Source organism: Meriones unguiculatus, chromosome 4 (genome assembly GCF_030254825.1).
Source record: "Meriones unguiculatus strain TT.TT164.6M chromosome 4, Bangor_MerUng_6.1, whole genome shotgun sequence".
NCBI lineage: Eukaryota > Metazoa > Chordata > Mammalia > Rodentia > Muridae > Meriones > Meriones unguiculatus.
In genome coordinates this window covers 94899706-94921120 of record NC_083352.1, presented here as the reverse complement: position 1 = coordinate 94921120, position 21415 = coordinate 94899706, and the positions used below count along the sequence as shown (strand labels likewise).

General features: G+C 45.8%; 1 protein-coding gene across 1 annotated transcript in view; it reads right to left on the bottom strand.

The window, feature by feature from the left end:
• Positions 1-6632, bottom strand: part of Ccdc60 (coiled-coil domain containing 60) — a 155245-nt gene extending 148613 nt beyond the window's left edge. The window contains exon 1 of the mRNA XM_060382538.1: positions 6144-6632. Within this exon, the coding sequence (XP_060238521.1) occupies positions 6144-6233 (90 nt within the window). The 5' untranslated portion in view covers positions 6234-6632. The remainder of the gene's footprint in view (positions 1-6143) is intronic.
• Between the last annotated feature and the right edge of the window lie 14783 nt (positions 6633-21415).

Sequence of the window (21415 nt, the reverse complement as noted above, 5' to 3'; positions counted from 1 at the left end):
CTGTGAGCCACTCGGGTCCTGGAAGGAATCACCTGCTTCGAGCAAAGCTTAACTGCATATCTACCACGGGGCAGGGCCTGCTGGATGCTGGACCTGCCTCTTGCCTTTGAGAAGTTGTCAGTTTGCCAAGGAAATCCATGTTAAGTCAGGAAGACTGGTTAACAGGAGCCCATGACCTGGTCTGAGAGGCAGTGCTCAGGGAAGGCTTGTCTAAAGGTTACCATCAAGCTATTATTGAAACAAAGTCTGTGAAGAGGAAGGAGATGGAGGGTGGAGCATGTTAAAAGACCACAGACAGGGGAGAAACAAGGCTGGGGTAAACTTGGTAGGCTCGTACAGTACCTTCTGAACCTCTTTAAGGACATAAGCCCTCATCCTGGATTGTGTGTGTGTGTGTGTATATGTGTGTGTGTACACATTACAAACTTAGCTAACTCCTCAGTGCTAATGAAGTCATGGTTGTTGAGGAATTGGCAACCACTAATTCATTAAACCAGCACAATCCCTAGCGACAGACTATGAACATCTGTCCTCATACCCGCAGGTAAGTGTGGTCCTCACCCCTCAGCAAGGGAACATCTCTGCAACAGGCAGAGACCATTGTGGAAAACCACAGCCAATCAGATGTACATGCAATAACAGTTTAAAAACAAAACAAAAAAAACAGAGGCCATGAATTTGAAGGAGAACGGGCAGAAATTAGCACTTGGAGTTTGGAGGGAGGAAAGGAAAGAAAGGGAGAACTGCTGTAATTAAATTATAATCTCAAAAAAGAACAAAGGAGAAAAAAAATCAGGCCATATGCTTCTTTATATTCCGTTCTCAGTAGCCAAGGCTTCTGCACCCGTGCATCCCACTAACCCGAGAGCATCACACATTCCACACATTTCCATTTCTACTGAGAATGTGATTGCTGCCTAAACAGTATGGCGCAGCAATGACACCCACAGAGTTTGCCCCTCGCTGCTGAAGCCCATGAAACATTTGCATTCAGAGGCGGAAAGGCTGAGGTTTGGGGAACGAGCAGATGTAGGAAGGAGGTCAAGATGGAGTGACTGCCATCCGTGCCGTGGCCCAGCTAAACAGCTCCTGCACGGTCCACAGTCCTGGATCCCTCCTCGTGCTAGGAGTGCCGTCCTCAGCCCCAGAACGACTAAGTGAGTGGTACACGCGCGTGTGGTGCTCTGTGGGTGGCTGCTCAGCCGGGGAGACGCCTCTCCTCCCCCGAGCACTCGTTTCTCGTTCTGTTACTGTGCCTGCAGTATCCGATGGAGGTGACTCAGGAAAGAAAGCTCGACTGTGGCTCAGGGTTTTGAGAGGTTTGACTTGGCGTGCCGGGGAGGGTGTGGTCTCAGATCACGTCACAGCGGCCAGGAAGCCCAGAGGAGCAGAATTCTACACTCGGGTGGCCTTCTCCCTTTTCTGCCAGCCTATGGGACAGTGCCCAGTGACATTCAGGGTGGATCTCCCCCTCCTCTGTTCATCCCCTGGAGTGGTGGCCTCAGTCTCCTGGGTGACCCTCAATCCAGGCAAATCAATAACAAAGACTGGACGTCACCCTCAGATGGGCTTTCTAAGGGACCACTGTGGGCAAAGGCAGTTGCTGGGTGGGGCTGGAGTATTGGTTTTTTTAACTTGTGGCTTGAGGCCCCTTTGGCAAACCCCTATCTCCAAAAGTGTTTATATCACAATTCAGAAAAATTACAGTTATGAAGCGGCAGAGAAAACAGTTTTATGGTTGGGGTTCGCTACAACGTGAGGAACTGTATTAAAGGGTCACAGCATCAGGAAGGTTGAGAGCCACTGGGCTAGGACAAGGATGCCTTTATTTTTAAGATCTGTCTGTCAGCGTGAGTCTCTGGACTCCTGGTGTTGGAGATTTTATGAGCTCATTTGTCTTCAGTCACTGCTGATCTGTCAACCCCGCGCCATCTCCAGCACAACCACCTGCCTCTTGCCCCGCTCGCTTTCCGCATCAGCCGTGGAGAAACCTTCCCAGTTGCTCTAACACTGAGCTAAAAATGGCAGCACTATCCCAGCAAGTAAGGCACAGGAGGACACAGGCCGGGGAGGGTTCTTTGGCTCGTTCCATCCCAGGGGCACCGAGGGCTCTTGGTTGTGAGGCCTGGAGTTGGGGCAGCCATTTTGTAACCAGGAGAAGAGGTCGTGACATTCCAGAGTGATTGAATCAACACAGAAACTGCCCACCTCCAGACTTCTTACCATGAGAGAAACAAATTCACATTTATGTCACCAGACTGTTGGTTTGTCTTTGCGCTTGCAGACAGCAATGGTGCTAATCAATGCACACTGTTTTCCTTTGTATTTTTCTCAGTGACTTCTGGCTCACCACGGGATTTCAGTGTGAGTGATGGGACTAGACTGAGAGTTAAATCCAAGGGACTTGAACTACACTCATGGGCACCCTCTTTTTAATTAACTAATAATTAAAATAATTATTTTGAGACAGAGTCTGGTTATATTAGCTCAGGCTGGTCTCAAATGCCTGATCTGTCCAGCCGCAGTTTCCAAGTATCTGGAAATAGGGGCCTGATCACCCCCATGGCTGCTCTCTTCTCTACAGCCTAAAGGTTTAAAACTGAGTCGGGAATTTCTGCCACCAGGATGAACTCCTGAAAGGTGTCTGAGCTCCCATGCAAACCTGAAATAGGCCCAGGGCTGCTCAGTCTCTCCCTGGGCTGGGATCTGGGCCTGCTCACGACAGGTCCCCACTCGGCTTTGAGCTCCCTGCCTCTTCTAGAGTTTACACTGGTGCAGAGTATAGCTTCGGGCAGGGGGTGGCATTCGTGGCCAGCCAGAGGAGAGAGAGAGAGAGAGAGAGAGAGAGAGAGAGAGAGAGCACAAGCCTGTAGGCCCAGGCCTGTCTCAGTGCTTTGCACACATCACTTTATTTAACCCTTTAAAAATCGACCTCAAGAACCGGGATGCCATTCTACCCTGTTCATAGATTCTCAACCCCGGACAGGTCCAAAGGGGGACTTAGTTCAAAGGCAGGGCTCCTTTCCGGTCTCTACAGTTTATGCCACAGGAGGAAGACTTTTGCTCTGCCTCTCTTCTGCTCCTGAAGTTCCTTGTCACACCCACCTCTGCTTTGCAGAGGTACAAAGAGCTGCCTCATTCTATCTGGTGAAGGGCATGCCTATCGCTCTTCCTACAGCAGGAGGTAATGGACCAGCTCCTTGCCTTGCAATTGATCATGGAGAAGAGTCGCTGTCACAGGGTCTGCAATTAGATACAGCGAAGGTTCGCCATGGTGAGTAGTACCAGCTCAGAACATTAGGCCATGGAGAGAGAGAGAGAGAGAGAGAGAGAGAGAGAGAGAGAGAGAGAGCAAGATTAGAAAAAACAAAAAACAAAAACCAGCCAAGCCTGTGAATTGAACTATCTTGTGCAGTCACCACAGGTCCCCTTGGAGAAAGAAAGGCTCCATGCTATTTTCCTGCCCCAACTCTTGCTTGGCATGCAGGGGTCTGGCCGCCTACCTTTTTCTCCAGCACTAAATCACAAGCGGCCATTAAATAATTTACTACTTTTTCAGGGTAATCAGTGATTCTGTGCAGGGGGTGTGTCGTCCTTGATTAGAGGTTGGAGGATCACCAGGCTCTCTCATCGGCCCTGTACCTCTCCAGGCCACAATTCCTTCTGTCTGCTGACAGAGAGAGAGAGAGAGAGAGAGAGAGAGAGAGAGAGAGAGCCACAGTGTAGCTTGTTGTTCTGCTAGCTGGGGTTCCTCTGGGGAGATAGAATCCTTGTAAAATGCTTTGCCACTCCCTCTTGGATGCCAGGCACCCTGGGGGCAGGATGAGCCGGGGCTCTGGGCAGCCACATTCTCATTATGAGTGTTCAGGCCAGGGTCTGTTCAGTGTCAGGAGTCCTGCCTGGCTCCTAATTCCCTTCTCTCATTTGCCTCCTCAGTTCTGAGGAGAGAACCACATCTCAGGGTTCGGTGGGGGCGGGGAGGGCATCGGAGCCAGGGACAAGACTGCCATCCTCCAGTCACTAATGAGATTGACCACCACCGTCATGGCTGCTGACCTTCAGCATGTCAGGTTCCGCTTGAATGTTACCTCCGCAAACCCATCTGCTTCTAAAGTCAGCGTTGTAAGGGTGGATGGAGCTTTTTAGCCAAGCCTCACCTGTGGTAAGAGGCACATTATGTCCCACAGTTTAATGTCTGCGAGAGCAGGACACATCCTGTCATCTCATTAGCTGGTGGAGCTTGCTTTTATAATGACGCACGCACAGACAAAGCAAAACCCGTCGCAGAACAGAAGCTGCATCTTGACAAAAAGAAGTTGTGTAGATTCTATTTTTTTCTAAAGGAACAGGGATTGGTGAGATGGCTCAGCGGGTAACAGGGGGCTTGTTGCTCAAGACTGGTGGCCCGAGTTCTGCTCCCAGGGCTGGAGTACAGGTGAAAGGAGAGAATTTCCTCAGACCTCACCGTGGGGATTGTGGGCACATGCAGGGCATGGAGGGGAACGGATTTGCTAAGGTCACCCTTAGGGTGGGGCTGAAACCCACATGGCTTGTTGGAGAATCTACTGATTTGTGTTACTGAGTTGGAAGGAGGCTCCCCCAGGAAGCTTTTTTGAACGTTTTAGGACCTGTCCAGGTTAAGGCTGCTTTTTTCCGTCTTTGAGTTTAGTGATGTCAAGGTAGGCACTGCAGGCACCGGGAGCCCAGGTCCCCACCCTCCTAGAATGTGGAGGGAATGTCGGATAATGCCCCTAAGCTCAGCTAGGCACACTTCAGAAGTAAGTAAACTGGGTCGGCCATGTGGTCATTTTCTGAAGACGCACTTCCTGGAGCCGGAGAACAATCTGTGGCAGTCAGCCGCCTGTGCCCTTTGAATCTGTTCCTGTAACAATCAACTCATGCCTCGGTCTCCTTCCCTTCCTGCTCTGCCCAGAATGTTTGGTTCCAGAGCGGCCTGCCCCGGGTCAGACACTCAGTGACGCATTCAGAGACCGCAAGAGAGGCACAAGGCCCAATGGATTCTGTTGAGGCATCATCCCCAGGGGGCAGAGCAAGGAGGGGTGGATGGAGATACAGTGCTATTTCAAGAGTAGCAGCCTCAGGGCTGGGAAGATGGCTCAGAAGGGGAGAGCACCTGCTGTTCTTGCAGGGACCAGGGCTCCATTCCCTGTAAACACACACACACACACACACACACACACACGGCTCATAATCACCCTTAACTCCAGTTCCGGGGGAATCCAGCACCTTCCGTAGCTATCAGTCACAAATGGTGCACATCTGTGCATGCCCGAAACACACTCAGACACACAACATAAAAGCAAACAGAAAAATCTTAAAACAACAAAACCAAAGAGCGGCTGCCTCGGAGCATTCTGGACCACGTACAAACTGGAGAGTTTGAAGGCTTACTCCACAAACTTTACCCAATCTCTGCGGGCGGAGCAGAGCTGAGCTGGCATTCCCACTCTCCCTCCCCTGGCTGACCATGGTGGAGGAGGACTTCCACGACAGCAAAGTTAATCCCACTGAAAACATCCTCTACCCGGTTACGACACCTGCCTTGACCTGAGTCGGCACCGACGACGCAGCTACGTGTCCCATAACCCCCTTCCACACACTCGTGTCAACACAGGTCCCACCTCGACTTCTCTTACTCTCTGAACTCTTTCAGCCCAGCTGACACTCCCAGTCTCGCGAGGCAGAAAGAAAAGAAAAGTTCAGGGATGCCGGGAACCTTACCTACTGGCACACAGCAGGCAAACAGCCAGCCCAAATTGCAGCACCACCCCTCAACCCCCAAAGTACGACGCCCTTGCAACTGGTCTCTCCACAGAGAGATAGGAAGGGCCCGTCTCTCGAGCCCAGTGGATCTCCGGAACTGAGCTCGGTGATACCAGCTTACAATTCGTCTTCATTTCCCCCTGATGGTCTACAATGTCTCTGTCGATTTAGCCCATCATTTTGGAATTACTGCCTAATGGGATAGGCCCAGCTCACCGTCCTGATCCATGTTTTTATTCTCCGTGAGAAGCCAACCGCCGAGAGCAGCATATATCTAGGCCCTCCTCCCTTCCCTTCTCCCAGGCGGGCTTGAACTTAACCCATTTCTCTTGTTTAGCAGAGAGAAAGGCATGGCTTACCTGGCTCATTTGATCCGAGGTGGGAGAGGGCCAAATGGCCTTGCTGGAGATGTTCTGTAACTTTTGGGGGGTGGCTGGTACTTTGGTCATCTTGAAAAACTTCAGGCTTTAAGCCCGTTCCTCCACGAGAAGGCCTTTTGTTGCTTTTCCCCAGAGTCTTTGCCTTCCGCACTCACTGGCGGGAAAGCGTCCAGAAAATTCTCCTAGGCCCCCAAGTCCCAAGTCCACGGACGGCGAAAACGTTTCTCTCGGTGGGCTAGCTGGAAAGCTGAGCACCCGGTGTCCCATAGGCAGGGTAAGGAAGTCCCGTGAGGCCGAAGTGGGCAAGTCAGTTTTCCAAGTTTTCCTTATTTTTAAGGATGGGATAGCTCTCTCCTACAAGCAAAATAAAATGTGAACTGGAAAAATAAAACTCTACAGACAAAAGCCCCACCCTCAGCCAGCGAGACCAGGGAGTAAAGCAGGTCGGCCATGGGGCTCAACCTTGGGACATAACTGCCAGGTAGGGCACGCTCAGTTACCTGGCAACCAACCGCTTCCTCCTTGGCTGGGATTGGTGGAGACAGGGCAGGAATACTTCCTGGTGGACGGGGAGCCAAACTGTCCAAACTCTTTTTGGGGTGTGGGGGTGGAGAAAGTGTTTAAATTCTTATTATTTTTTTCCTTTCTGCTCTCAGCTTGCCTGTAAGACTTCAAAGTCAGCTCCACCTGCTGCTAATCTCTAAGAATGTTTTCTCAGGCTTTGTAGTCAACGCTCAAATGTGTGCCTTCAGCTCTGCAATTATCAGCTGCAGGTGCCTACTGCTCTTCCCACCTGAAAACTCCCTCAAAGCCCACGTACAGATAAAGATTCATGCGCGTGCACCTATATTTGTATTTATGAGTTTAAGTACACCTGTGTGTGTGACATTTATTGGGAGCCTACAATATAGAATGTGTGGTTTACTTCTGAACTGGCTGACATCCCAGCCCTAAACTCATCCTAAACCCCAAGGTTTTACCCACTGAGGTAAGAAACCTAACTTTATGAGTTTGGGCTTCCAGGTCTTTAAAAATGGGGGCTGCATGGTTTCCACTGGCTGCTGAGGATTAAAGAAATAACACACGTGGGTAGCCCAGGTGCAGAGATGCCCTCAGTGACTGTGGGAAGGCTCTGGTGTTCTCGTCGCTCTGGGCTCCCAGCAGAGCAGATGTTAACACTGACTAATATTTATTGATCACCCCGCTCTGTGCCCAGCCCGCAGCAATTTAACCCATATAGTTTGATTCACGTGCGTCCTCCTTGGCTGTATTTTATTCCGCCTCAATTCTGTTCGTGTTTCATCTCCAAACCTTTTGCTGTGAGGGTTATGGTCCCACCATGACCCCATCTTCTTTCCAGTCCTGCTCCCTCTGCAGGATGGCTCTCAGCTCTCTACAGGAATGCAAACTGCCTCCCCCTGGCTGCTATATTTTCTCCGCATTGTCTGAAGGCTGAACCTGACCTTCCCCTCCACAGGAAGTCTGGGTCTGCCTGCTTCCTCTGTGGGTAGCATTCAGCATCCACGGAGTGTTGTCTGAAGGCTGCAGCTAAACAAAGCCTTGTTTAGAGGACGGCTGGGCATGAGAAAGCAAAGCAAAATAGGAATTGTTCAGGCTGGCGGAGCAGAGGAAGGCCAGTTTACAAGGGTGTTCAGGGTGGGGGCGGGGTGGAGTCAGCTAGTTCTGCGTGGTCTGGGTGAACAGGAGGAGGGTTTATGCTCAGCCTGAGGAAGCCTGCACACAAGCGTAACATCATTGTTTATTAGTGTTGACTGGGCAGTGCGCTGCGTTCCATGGATGTGTATAATAAAATTCAATCAGTCCACTTTTTCTTAGGCCTCCTACCCCTCCCTTCTCCCACACTCCTAAAATTTTCTCCCCCTAGATTCCAACATGTAAGAGAAAACGCACAATTCTTGTCTTCTTGAGTGCGCCTTATTTCACCCAACATTATAATTTCCATTTTTATCCATTTTCCTTGAAACCAAGTAATTTCTTTCTTCATGGCGTTACGAATAAATCCCTGGCTTGAATGCAGACAATGTTTTCTTTGAAGATTATGTGTGCATGCACTCATTTGTGTGTGTATGTGTGTTTGTGCATGTGTGTGTACACTTTAATGCAGTACCCATGGAAGCCAAAAGAGGGTGTCAGATTCCCTTAGAGCTGAAGGTACAGGAACTTGTTAGCAGCCCTATGTGGTCCTTGGAACCAAAGCTAGGCACACTTACAAGAGCACTGTTAACCATGGAGGCATCTCTCCAGCCTTGAGACCCTGTTTTCTTTATTCATTCATTTGCGGAGGGGCAATGAGGTGATTCTTTGACTTGGGTACTGTGGAAAGTGACATGAAAATGGTTCAGGCTCTGTCCTCAAACCAGCTTGGTCACTGAGTAGCTTCAGTGATGATAATCTGGTTGGAGTAGGCCTAAACCAACGGGGCCGGTCCACATGGCATGCCCAAAGGAAGTGTTCAATGAGGCCGGCACTAGTGTCTTTGTCATTACTTGCCTGTTTGAGTCATGTGAGAATTAGTTAATCAGAAGGGCTTTGGAACAAGAAGACCTGTGTGCAAATCTTGGTGTGCTGTTGACTGGTCAGAAGACCAAAGTGAGGTTCTCCAGCTTTCCCCCAACTTTAGTTTTTATCACGTGTGTGAAAGTCATGTGCACTGACAGTTCAGCCATGTTATTCCTGAACTAAGGGACACGACAGGTGCACAGAGCTCTGGCTTCAGATGGTTGCTATCACCTCCCTTCTCTGGCCAAGGGTTTATGCGGTTTAAAGCAATGCTGAGCTCCCCAGTGCTTGAGGCGAGCAAGCACATGCTATTGGCTTCTTCACGGGCATGTGGCTCGTGAATTAAACCAGTGTTTAAATCTCACCCCACAATTACCAGCTGTGGAACACTTCCCAAATAATTTCTCCCAGAGCCTTAATTTTCTCCTTATAGAGTGGTGGAAATTGTATACTCATGAAATGATATAATGTCCAGAAAACATCTCATCTACTGGTTGGCACGTGATAAACACTTGGCAAATGTTAGCTATTTTTATTTTAGAACCATATGAACCAAAGCTCTTCTGAGATCAATCTGTTAAGTCAGGGAGCAACTGCTTAAGTGGGGAAAGCTTTCTGATCTTTGAGTGCCTCTGAATCTACTTAGTTGGAGAGCACAAGCCTGAGAGAGAGAGAGACAGAGACAGAGACAGACACACACACACACACAGACTATAAAAGTGCATTTCAACTGAGATCTTGCAAGAAGAATATTTCAGAATGGGTTTTGTATGTGCTGTTGTGTTGATATGTTGTAGGTGAATCTCCCAGCATTTCATGTTTGGGGAGCCTGGTCCTCACTGTGATGTTGCAGAAGAGGTGGGACTTTAAGAGGTGGGTCACTGGGAGTGCTTCCCTGGGAAGGATTTAATGCAGTTCTGAGACACTGGTTGGCTCAATGAGAGGGTTCATTACAAAAGAACAAGCCTGGCCTCTTCCCATTTCTCTAACTTCCTGCCTCTGCATATGATCTTTCTTTCTCTGGGGCTCTTCCACCATGATGTCATTTGTCATGATGTAACACAACTGGTGGGTCCTCACTAGAACCAACAGCATGCTGTTTGGATTTCTAGCCTTCATAACTGTGATCCAAGCAAACCTCTTTCCTTCATAAGTTGTTTGGTCCCAGGCATCCTGTTATGTAAATGAAGACAAGCCAACACAACCTGAAGGAGATTCTTTGGAGGTGAAGAAACAAAAAGTCAGGAGAGAATATGTTGAAGTTGGAAGGAAAGATTGAGTGAGAGAAGTCTCGCACGGATACATGGTTCTGAGAGAGTCTTGGCCAGGCCGATGTAAGGTGATATACATGCAGGGTCCTGTCGGGGGTGGTAGGTAAAAAGTGCCAGTAGAAGATGGTGCTGACAGCCAACATAATTGGTACCCAGTCTTCTTACACTCCCAGCTCCTAAGCAGAGATGTTTACTACCAATTTGCCTAAAACCCACATTTCTTTGGGAGATGGTACCCTTTGCTTCCTAGTAATTCGTTTTGCTATTTTAACTTATTTGTGTTTATTGATTTTATTACATCTAAGCCAAAAGTAATGTCTTGAGAGTCTCATTTATTAAAGGGGTAGATTCACACAAGTTAGTATTTATTTCTTTTAGGAACATGGTAGCCATTTTGGGGAAAAAAAGTACATTAAAAATCCAAAAGGTACATGAAAATCAAACACAAAAATGTTTGTATTTGATTCTTAAATAGCTATGTTTCTCACGAAGGGGACATGTGTACATAATGCACACGGCCAATTTACCAAACCCTGAAATCACACTAGACACCATCAACCTCATTCTCTGTGCCACACTGACATCTGTGCCTCTTGGGTTTTTTTTTGTTTTGTTTTGTTTTTGTTTTTTGTTTTTTTTTTTGTTGTTGTTTTTTGTCACGGCTATGATTTTCACCCAGCTTTCTAAATAGCATGAGTAGAATGTGAACAGTGGTAGAAACTGCGTGCATTCTTCATTCAGGGGTGCCACAGAAGGAAGTACATACTCGGTGACTAAACAACAGAGACTAATTTTCTTGTCACTTGAAATCACTAAGGTGTGAAGTCAAGGTGTCCGGAGATTCTGCTCCTCCTTGGGACTCTCTCTTTAATTGCATATGGCCACATTTTCTCTTGTGTCTTTGCGTGGTCTTCTCTGGCATGTGCATTCACATTTATGATAATGACCCTGTTTGTGACATAGTAGCACATACTTTTACTAAATCACCTCTATGAAGAGCCTGGTTTCAAAGAGGGTCACATCCTGAGACACACGGAGTTAGGACTTCCTTGCAAGTCTTTAGGGACAGCAGAGTTTCATGTTTTAACCTGTGACAAGGTTTGCATTGAACTAAGAATTCACGTGGGTTCAGTAGATGTCTTTGTGTTTTCCTGTCATATTCAAAATAGTTCCACCCTGTTATGTGCATTTGCAGTGGTTCCCAAGGGCATCTTGGTGCACACTCTTGGAACTGGGCTGTAGGAACTCATTCTACAAACTCTGAGTGCAAGAAATAAGCACTCGCTAAGAATAGTTTCAAGGCAATGACCAAAGGCGGCTGGTGGGTGATGAGGCCACCCTGTCTTCCTCTCAGTTTGTACAACCCATGTTCACCAGCATAGGCACCCCAGACTGGCTTATGTATTTTTCTGGCTCCACTGCCTGCTCCCCTGCTGGTACTTCCTGGATGGCCTCTCAGATAAATACTTCCAAACTCCTCTCTTAGCTTCTGAGGAACCAAGCCTAGATCAATGTTGATGGTGCAATCATGGAGGCCCTGACATCAAATCACTGTTTGGGCACCTGATGTGCCTCCTCTCCCTCATCTTATTACAGGAAAGTCCTACTGTGTTTGGTCAACTGCCCCCTTGATCTCCTTTGCCTTGTGGTCTCACACTTGAAGGAAGTAGGTGTTCTCCATACATCCCTCGGATACTGAGAGACCAACATATTTTCAAATAGGTGAGCACGTCTCCTAGCAGTAAAATATTTGACAGCTGTAGTACAAAGTTACTACTTAATTCTTAATTCCTCCTTGATTCATGTAAAATATGAACCAAAAGTCACCTTCTCCTCCCCATTTGCCAAAGAGGAAAGGCATCCAGAGGAATTAAAAATAGATGTATCAAGTAGAATGAAAATTTCAGAATGTGTCAGACGCCAGCTGGGTTAGCTGAATTGAAATCTCAAGATCTGGTAAACACTTGGACTTCCGTGACTAATACATATGTTTGGCATTAAGAGCCAATTGAGAAAGTCATCATTTTGGTGGGTAGTACCTTTCATATGCCTTCCTGTGTTGTATCTGGTGCCACTGAGAAGTTCTTCTGGGTGTTTTTACTGAAATGTCGGCACTAGAGTTACAAATTATGGGGCCCAGAGCAAAAATAAAACTTGGGTCTCCCTTGACACCTGGTAGCTGGCAATCTGTTAGTGCAAGGCCTCCTGGATAAATGTCACTGGATAATGTGTATTTGGACCACATCCATGAATCCAAAGACTTCACTGGATTAAAGGAGGATGACAGCATATGCCCTTACCCCTTGGAGGCCCTCTGGTGCTACCTCATTCCTGCCCTGTTCTCCAAACTGGAGTCTAAGAGGAAAAGCAACTTGGATCTTAGCACAGAAGAGAAGAAAGCTGAACAGCAACTTGCTGTTTCCTATTAAACTTAATTCATCAGCACACACTCATGGCTGAGGCAGAGCAAGAAAAGATCCCCCCTTTTATCTCACAGGGAGTACTTGAGACTTGGTCTTGCTGGAGCCTTGGGTTGGGGATTCTAGTTCCAGAGACAAGACAATAAATATTTACAGCTTGTAGTTACTTACTGCGGAACAGCCTAGAGACAACACACCATCCATCTTGGCTGTGCTTTTGTTCCTCTCTCTCTCTATCCCAAGCTATGAATGCACTCGGCATGCTATCTCCTGAAGGCTGTGCATAGTAGGGTTTCGGTGGAGGTTTAGGATAATGGAGAAGACTAAAGCTTTCCAGAGCCAGTGACTTAAAATTAAATGCGAGGCATCGCTGGTTTTCCAATTAGATAAAAAATAAAGGTCCCAGGTGGTTTAGTAATAACACGCAAAAAGGATAGGAACCCCCATGATCTCTCCTGTTCATCAGCCATTTCCTCAAATAACACCTTATAAACATCCTTCATTTTGTAGATACATTTTAATGTGGCTTTAAAATGAAAGTTCGCTGAAGTGGGATCCCAGGGTATGGCTTTCCAGCAGTGTGTCGAACCATTTCCTTAGTGTTAGACAGAAAAGGACCCATTCCTATCCTGAGTCTACAACTGGGCAGTATCTTGAGGGTGGGAGGTTGTTTTGTTCATTTGCAGAGCCTGAGACCAAGCATTTAGTGAGCATCTATCTCTCACTTAGGGGCATAAAACTAGAACGTAGAGCTGGGACATGATACAATGTCCACTTGCTGTTGTCCCGTCCAACTTCTATATTCTGTTAGCTTTCTGGTTAGAAAACACCGGATAAAATGAATATGGGAGGAGAGATGTATTTTGGCTCAAGGTTTCAGAGCCTTCGGTCTGTGGTTGCTTGGCTTCATGCACTTGAGAAGAGCATTACCTTGGGAAGGGGCCTGGGAGAAGATACAGACTCCAAGGACACATCCCCAGGGTCCATCTTCCTCCAGATATCCCCCTCATGCTGGAGTCTGCCCTATCACCACCAATAGTGTGACCAAGTGTTTAACGTGAACTCATAGGGTTGAGGAACATTTTAGAAACAGATTGTAGCAACTTCTATTAGGGAGCCATCTCCATCCTACTTCATTCAGGATTATTTCTCTTTTGGGGTTCAAAAGAGTTTCTTACTCAAGGCTGAACATCAAAATTTCTCATTACCTTGTGATAAAGGTGAGAGGATGAGAGTAAGCACTTTGCTAGGGTTTCTCCTCCAAAGAGTTAATACGCTGGAAATCCCCTGGGTGTGGGAGTATTGAGGTAGTAGGAATTTTAGGAGGTGTGGCCTGGGGGGAGGAGATCCTTAAGTCATTGGTTCTGCTCTGCAATTTGATAAGGTGTTCTCTTAGGACTTCTGAGTCTTGTGTGAGCCTTGAGATCTGAGTAGCTCTCTGGGTTCCTGTCTTGTTCTATGATCACTCCTGCCCATTCATGCTGTCACCACTGTGTGCTGTTCAGCCACGAGGCCCTTACCAACCTAGTACCTATAAAAGTTAATCATTGTGAAGCTAAAAGATAATTATCTGTCTATCATATCATATCATCATATCATATCATATCATATCATATCATATCATATCATATCATATCATATCATATCATATCAGTCTATCTATCTATCTATCTATCTATCTATCTATCTATCTATCTTCTATCTAGATGTTGTTCTAGTTCTCTGTTCTATTGCTGTGATAGAACAGCCTGACAGAAAACAACTTAGAGCAGAAGATGGCTTATCTGACTTATATTTCACATCCCAGCTCATTGTGGGAACTGTGAGAAGTCAGGAACTCAAGCAGGACCTGGGAGCAGAAGCTGGGATGAAATGCTACCTGCTGGATTGCTGATTGGCTCATAGAAATATGAGCTAGCTTTCTTAGGTAGCCTAGAGTCACTTGCCTAGGGCTGATGCCACTCACAGTGGGCTTAATCCATCTGCATCTCTCAACACTCCCAACAATATCTCACAGAGCAGCCAGGCTAATTGGATCTGACAATTCCTCTTTTGACACTTCCTTCTCTGGTAACTCTAGGTTGTGTCAAGTTGACTACTGGAGCTAACCAGACAGTCAGGTATAAAACATAATAGAAAATAGATACAAAATTAGTTTTAGCCATCGCTGTTAGTTCTCAAGTCTTTGAGTTTGTTTGTTTTGAAGTTCATACTTCCTTTTCCCTCTTCCCTTTCCCTTTTTCTCCCCCTTTATTTTCTAGTTTTCTTCTTTCCAATCAGAATCCACTGATAAGGTATACTCTAGGAATATGACAAACAGAAAAGTATGCCAACACAGGATTAAATCAATTTCATCTTTGACTTACAGGTGGTCTTTTGCCTGTTGACCATCAGAAATTACAAGTATTTAAGATTTCAGAATAAATATTTTCCTACACGTTACATTAAAACATTAACACCATGTCAGGAGAAAACAGATAACAGAAAACCAAGAGAAAACAGAAACAGCAAAAAACAAATAAGGAAAGATTCAGCTATTAGAGCCATCAGGTGTAGACTCTAGGGGCTAGAGAGTTGACTCAGCAGTTAGCTTGCTGATTTTGCAAGCTGATATTTAATATTTAGATTAACCTGATATTTAAAATTTAGATTAAAATGCGCAAATACATGTTGATGTTTGAGTTTTCTGTTCTGTTGAGGTGGTAAAACAGAGAGGAGTGCTCATCCAACTTATGCTTCTGGGTCACAGTTCGTTGTGGGACTGGGAGAAGCCATAGAAGGAACACCTTGTGTGTTGTGTGGATGTAGCATCTGTTAGTAATAAAGCTGATGGTCTATAGTTTATGCAGGAAATAGGAATATCCAGTGGACATAAAGGATTCTGGGATAGAGACAGGCTCGGGAGATTCACCAAAAAGGATGTGAGAAGGACAGGATGCATGGTGCCTGAACCCACATGGCAGAATGTAAATTAGTATAAGTGGGTTATTAAGTTATGACCTAGTCAGAGGACAGCCTAGTTATATGGCCTAGATAGTTATAAAGTATATTGGAGCCTCATGAGTCGTTATTCTGGGAGAGGAAAAACCTCACACAACAGGAACTCAAACAGGAACTTGAAGGCAGAAACTGTGATGAAATGCCACTTGCTGGCTTGTATCAGTTCTCAGCACCCATACTGGAGGCTGAAAACTGCCTTTAACTCTAGCTTCAGGTTTTCTGATACTGCCTTCTGGCCTCTGAGGGTGCCCACCACAGGTTCACATACACGTACACAGACACACAAATAATTAAACAAACAAACAATAAACTGAACCTAAAAAAGACTTTAAAGTAGTGGTGACAAGTGTGTCCAAGAAGCTGTGAGGGTTCCATGTCATTGATGCCTTTCCTCCTTCAGTGCCTGCCAGTGTATTTTTCATCCCCTCTGGTTCAACTTGAGCCTTCCCCCACCTTCTGCATCACTGCATAACATGTCCATTCTTCCCTAACAGCGGTTCTATGTCCTTATTTATGAGCAATTATAATTTCTGAGACAGCTTCAATGCATTGACTTTCATATACTTTGGGTCAGATTTCCCCACTGTTTTGCATGTATGATACTTTTCCACATGCTATCAGACATTATAACCTTTATCTTTCTGGATGCTGGATAATTTTGTGTTCCTGTGGATGCTTATGAGCTTTGTTTTGGGACGTAGATAAGCCTGAGCCTTCCCAGGCTTGCTTTTCAACCTGTTAGATTCAATTTGGACACAACCCCTCCTGAGAATTTCATTCAGTGTTCCACAACTTATGAGTTTTTCCAGTCTCGTTAGTCAAAGTTGATTATTGTCTTTCTATGAGGCTTGGACATTCCACCTTCTCCTTACTGATGGTTCTTTTTGAATTGACTCACACACATCCAGAGGTTTTGACAGAACGTCGTGAGGAACCTTTGAGAGATATCTGATTTCCTTTGTGGCCAGGCTTTGTTTTTCGTGCGTACTCTCTCTGTGCATTCTTAGATGCCTTGGTCTCTGTGGATCCCCGAGTCATCCCACCCCCTGGAGGAACTCATCAATCTCTCTCCTGCATTCAAAAAACTCTGCATTCCGTGTAAACTGGGTCTCTCTTTGCGAGTTTGTCTCCTGGTCCTTGGAGGTCACGGTCTATCATAGACTCATGTTTTTAAAACCCTTGTTTCATAATATTGTTTGACCTTTAAAAAAGTATTTTTCAGGGAAAATTCATTCCATTTTTCTCCATCATAGCCAGAAAGTCTATAAACACACCGTCCAATCATTAACGTACACAAGAGGCAGATTCAATAATACAATGTTGCAGAAGATGGAGAAAACATGAGAATAGTGTTCTTGGGCAAGAACAGGGCATGGCGAGTGGAGGGGGCCAGGATGGCGAGCGGAGGGGGCCAGGGCGCTTATCCTGTGGATAATATTCTACCTTTTCATCCAAACAGTGGCTCTCTGGGCATGCTAACTGTTCAAATGTTAAACAATACACATTATTATTTGTGTATTTTTCTGTGCGAATGTTACAATTGAGTACATATCAGCAACAGCCTTCTTTTATATTTTAGATGCATTCAAGTTAAAATGTAAAAATGTCTGTAGGCACTATTGTTCTAAACTTTTTTAATTTTTTAAAGATTTTTTAAAAATTATTTATTGTGTGTACAATGTTTTGTCTGCATGAACACCTGCATGCCAGAAGAAGGCACCAGATCTCACTATAGATGGTTGTGAGCCAACCATGTGGTTGCTGGCAATTGAACTCAGGAAGAACAACCAGTGCTCTTAACCTCTGAGCCATCTCTCCAGCCTGTAAACTCTTTTTTATTTTATTAGGGTTTCTTATACCTCTTTCTCCCTTCTCCACCACAATCCCTTCCAACACCCACCACCAGGTAGGACAGAAAGCAAGTTAGTGGAGGGAGAGGATATAGTTCTCTTTCGCTGCTTCCTGCTGGTTAAAGTCTTTGGGTTCCTTGGGCAAGTCCAACCTTTGTTTCACAGTATCTCCGACTTTTCATCAAACTGCATCAACAGCAACCAGGAGCAGCAGGAGGAAGCACCAGCAGCCTTCTTTTTTCTTTCTCTCTCTGGGCTCTGACATTTATTTCCTCTCCAGGGTCCTCAGAGTTAAACTATCTGCAGCTGGCAAAGAGCCCCTCGCAGACCATGCAAGAGGCAAATAGTCTGCTGCTCTGAACACTCTGAATCGGCCTCACAACCCTCACTTGGCATTAAAGCAACACCATGTTTATATAACATAACCGAGTTTTTAAAGAAATGGCAACTTCCACAACACATTTCAACATGTGTTAACTGAGGGCTGATCTTCAGATTCATGCTGAGACTCAAGTGTCTAGAGACAGGGAGCAAAGCAAAGCTGGATTTGAACTCCTATATCCATGTTTACTTTCTATGCAACCATCTTGGGCCCAACCATCATCTCTCTGAACCTGTTTTCTCTTCTCAGAAGTAGATGTAATAGTGATAACTGCTTCATGGTCTGGATGTGAGGACAGAATGGGATACACTACGTAAAGAGACGCCAGGTATAGAGTAGACTGTGAATGTGTGTCTCGAGATATGTATATATTGCTAGGAAATTAGGCCAACAAATTATGTGGCATCATTGCAATGGGATTCTACTCAGCTGCTAAAATATGAATGAGGTTGTGTTATTTAGGTGGCTAAAACGGGATCCAGAAGTCACTTTGTGTTGTGACCTTAGCCTGAAAGGGAATAATGAGCTGAATGAGAATCGGCGCAAGAAAACTGCTCAGTAAGATTGAGGCCGGATGATGAAATCAGCCAACCTCCATGACCCTGAAGGGAGGAGTAGGAAGAGTGAAGACTCCCAGTTCACTTCCTCTGTAACTTCCCTACAGGTTCCTGCCTTAAGTTCCTGTCCCGACTTCCTTTGTGATGGACTACAACAGTAAACTGAAACAAACCTTTTTTTTCCCCCCACCAAGTTGCTTTGGGGCCTAGTGTTTATCATAGTAACACAAAACCAACTAAGTCACCAGGATTCTTCATAAGACTCCCTCACGGTATACTGCCTGTTAGCATTTCTTTGTGGAAGGAACCAGGGCGGGTCCTTAGATCTGCTGCATGTAATCTGGTCCAGCAGCGTGTAGTCTTAGGGGTGCTGGACTATATATGAGATGGGAACTAGGAGGGAGTTCTCTCTCCTCCTAGGGTGGGATTCTCCAGTGATTGACATGTGACAGTTTTCCTGGGGAGACATGATACACACATGTCTGAACTCAACCTAGACAGGGAACACAAAACAGACCAAAGGTATGATTACTCCAAAGTCCAGCTTTCTGAACCGAGTTGGGTTACTAGCAGGAAAACGGGTGAGGGTTTAGTTACTTCAGGAACAGAAGCAGTAGTATCACCCAAAAGCCTACCACAGAGCACCACAGGTGCAAAAGCCAGGCCAACCACTGGTGATGACTCACAGAAGCTTGCAATCCTGGTGCTATGTCTCTCTGTGGGAGGCTCTTACTATTTGCATCTTGCCTGGTTGGGCTTCTTTCCCCAGCATCTGTATACAGCTTCTAGAACCCTGGAGAAGGACCCTTGGGTGCCTTCTACACCTCAGCCTTCTCAGACATGTGACATTTGCTTGCCCCCCTGAGCCTCATTACCACTCCTGGAGGGAGGGAATGTTCCAATTCAAACGTAATTGCCACACAAGTGTGCCGCAGCTATTTGGAACACCAGTGTACCATCAGAGCCTATCTGGGATGGATAGAAGTTTGTTCATCTCTCCAAAATAAAGCAATGTGACAACTTGGGAGCTCAGCGAGTGCCTCAGAGGTGACAGATGACTCTGAGGACAAGGGGAAGCCGTCTAGAATGCAAATAACTTGACACTCCGTTGTTTCTGTATTGCTTCAAAGCTTTCACCACTCAGCTGCCTGCATGATTTTTAAAACACAGCGATGAAAATAAGTATCAATTCTGTCCTCCATGTTGCACACAGAAGCAAAGGGGGAAAAAGTTGTCTTCCAAAAAGAAAAGGAAAAAACAACAACAACAACAAAAAACGGCTTCCTCTTCCAGGTTGGAAAAGATTCCCTCGAGGGCTGAACATCCTGGGGGAGGCTGCCTGATCCATCAGAGCCATGACAAGGCGAGACTGTTGTCTCTGTGTGTCTGCCTTCCAATGCTGTACCCTTTTCACATGCAACTTTTCTCTCCATTTTCCTGCGGGAAGGGGAGCCACACTCCAGATAAGAATTTAATTTCCTTATTTCCCCCATCTCTCTTTCCCCTCTGTCCCTCCTGACTTCTCCTGTCATTCCTTTCTCAGAGCTTAGAATTCTGAACCCACAATTTGTTGGTGTATTCCTGGCTTTTCATTTTTTTTTTTTCCAGGCATCTTTCGTCGGATGGACATGATAGAAAAGTCTGATTTTCTAGTTCCCAACAGTATTTTTTTTTAAACTTTATCTTTTCCCTGCCTCCTGTCTATTTGTCTTGTCCTGTGTCACTGTGGCATCAAATCCAAGGACAGCCTCTGAGACACACTACTGTCTCTTGTCTGCACGTCATCTGACTCCCGGCACCTTGCTGGGAACTGTCTCTCTTTTCCTCAGCTCCAGTGTCGCTTCTTACTCAGTAAATTATGCTCTTTCAAACAGATGCTGAAGGATGTGACACTTGCAATATGAGCAGCTGCACCTTAACATGCAGACGGCAGCTATGGGAAGAAAATGAACATGACGATATGAGAAATCAGCGGGAAGGATCTGCATCTCCTGCCAGACCACCGGCTCCCCACTCAGCCGTTTTTTTTTTTTTTTTTTCCATAACTACGTTTTATTTTATTTTATTTTTTCAAGATTTGTTTGTAAGCATCTTCTTTCCAATAGGGAGATCCGTGGACTTAAAACAGAATAGTAAAGTACTTCCCCTTGAGTGCCGAGCATGGGATACCTCCTTTTAAGTAGTTGGTTAGGAGACCACCCACAAAGCATCACAAGCTTTCCAATGTTCATTGTTGTCCACTGGAACTAGACAGTAAGACCCTATTTGCTGAAGTCACCAAACATTTTTTAGTTTCAGGATGTAGAAAAATCAATGTGGAACAGATCTGGAGAATTCTTCCCTGCTGGCTAGGTTTCATGGCGTTGAAAGGTGCTAACTAGGCTGCTGGAGGAGAGGCGCCATTGCTGGTCTCACCTGATACGAGACCATGGATGCCGTAGCATGCAGCTGTCATGCAAGATGCATCCACTGTTGCATTAGTGGCATGACTGTTGTGGGGTAACCAAATACCTTTTGATGGTAGTTGAGGCCTGTTGCATGGGAGGGGTTCCTGCCTAGTACTGTAAACTTAATCAAAAGCCTAGGCCCTATTAGGAAGCCTGCTAATGATGTTTGCTAAATGGTCATGTAAAACTCTTTTCTAAATATTTATGTTTATACCTGCATATTACTGTGACTCTCAACCGTGGCCAGGGAAGCCTCTTTCCACAGTGGCCATCAGTTAATGAAGAGATTCATAACTGATCCAGGTACTGAGAAAGTATGACTGTTGAGTGCTCTGCTTAGATGGGATATCCATCCATCTATCTATCTATCTATCTATCTGTCTGTCTATCTGTCTGTCTGTCTGTCCGTCCGTCCGTCCGTCCATCTGTCTATCTATCTAAACTCTTCAGCCTTACATGGGACATCATCTAAATAAACTCTTCCCACAAGTCTCAGGGCGGGTGGAAAGAATGTACAGTCTATGAGTACTATGAAAGACTGTTTCTGGACACGTCATAACCATTCCACTCATGAAATTTTTGCAGTTGTGGCTGGTACAAGACCAAGCCAGCAAGACCAGCCAATATTCCAGCAATAAACAATATTTGGAGGTGTGAAGGTTGGGAGGGGATGTGTTGGGGGTGTCAAGCAGGAATGAGAGGGGGCATCTGGACGTAGATATAATCAAGATAAATTGTGTACATGCACGAAACCATCAAAAGTAATTAAACTATTTGAAAACGGAGAAGAGAATTAAACCTACC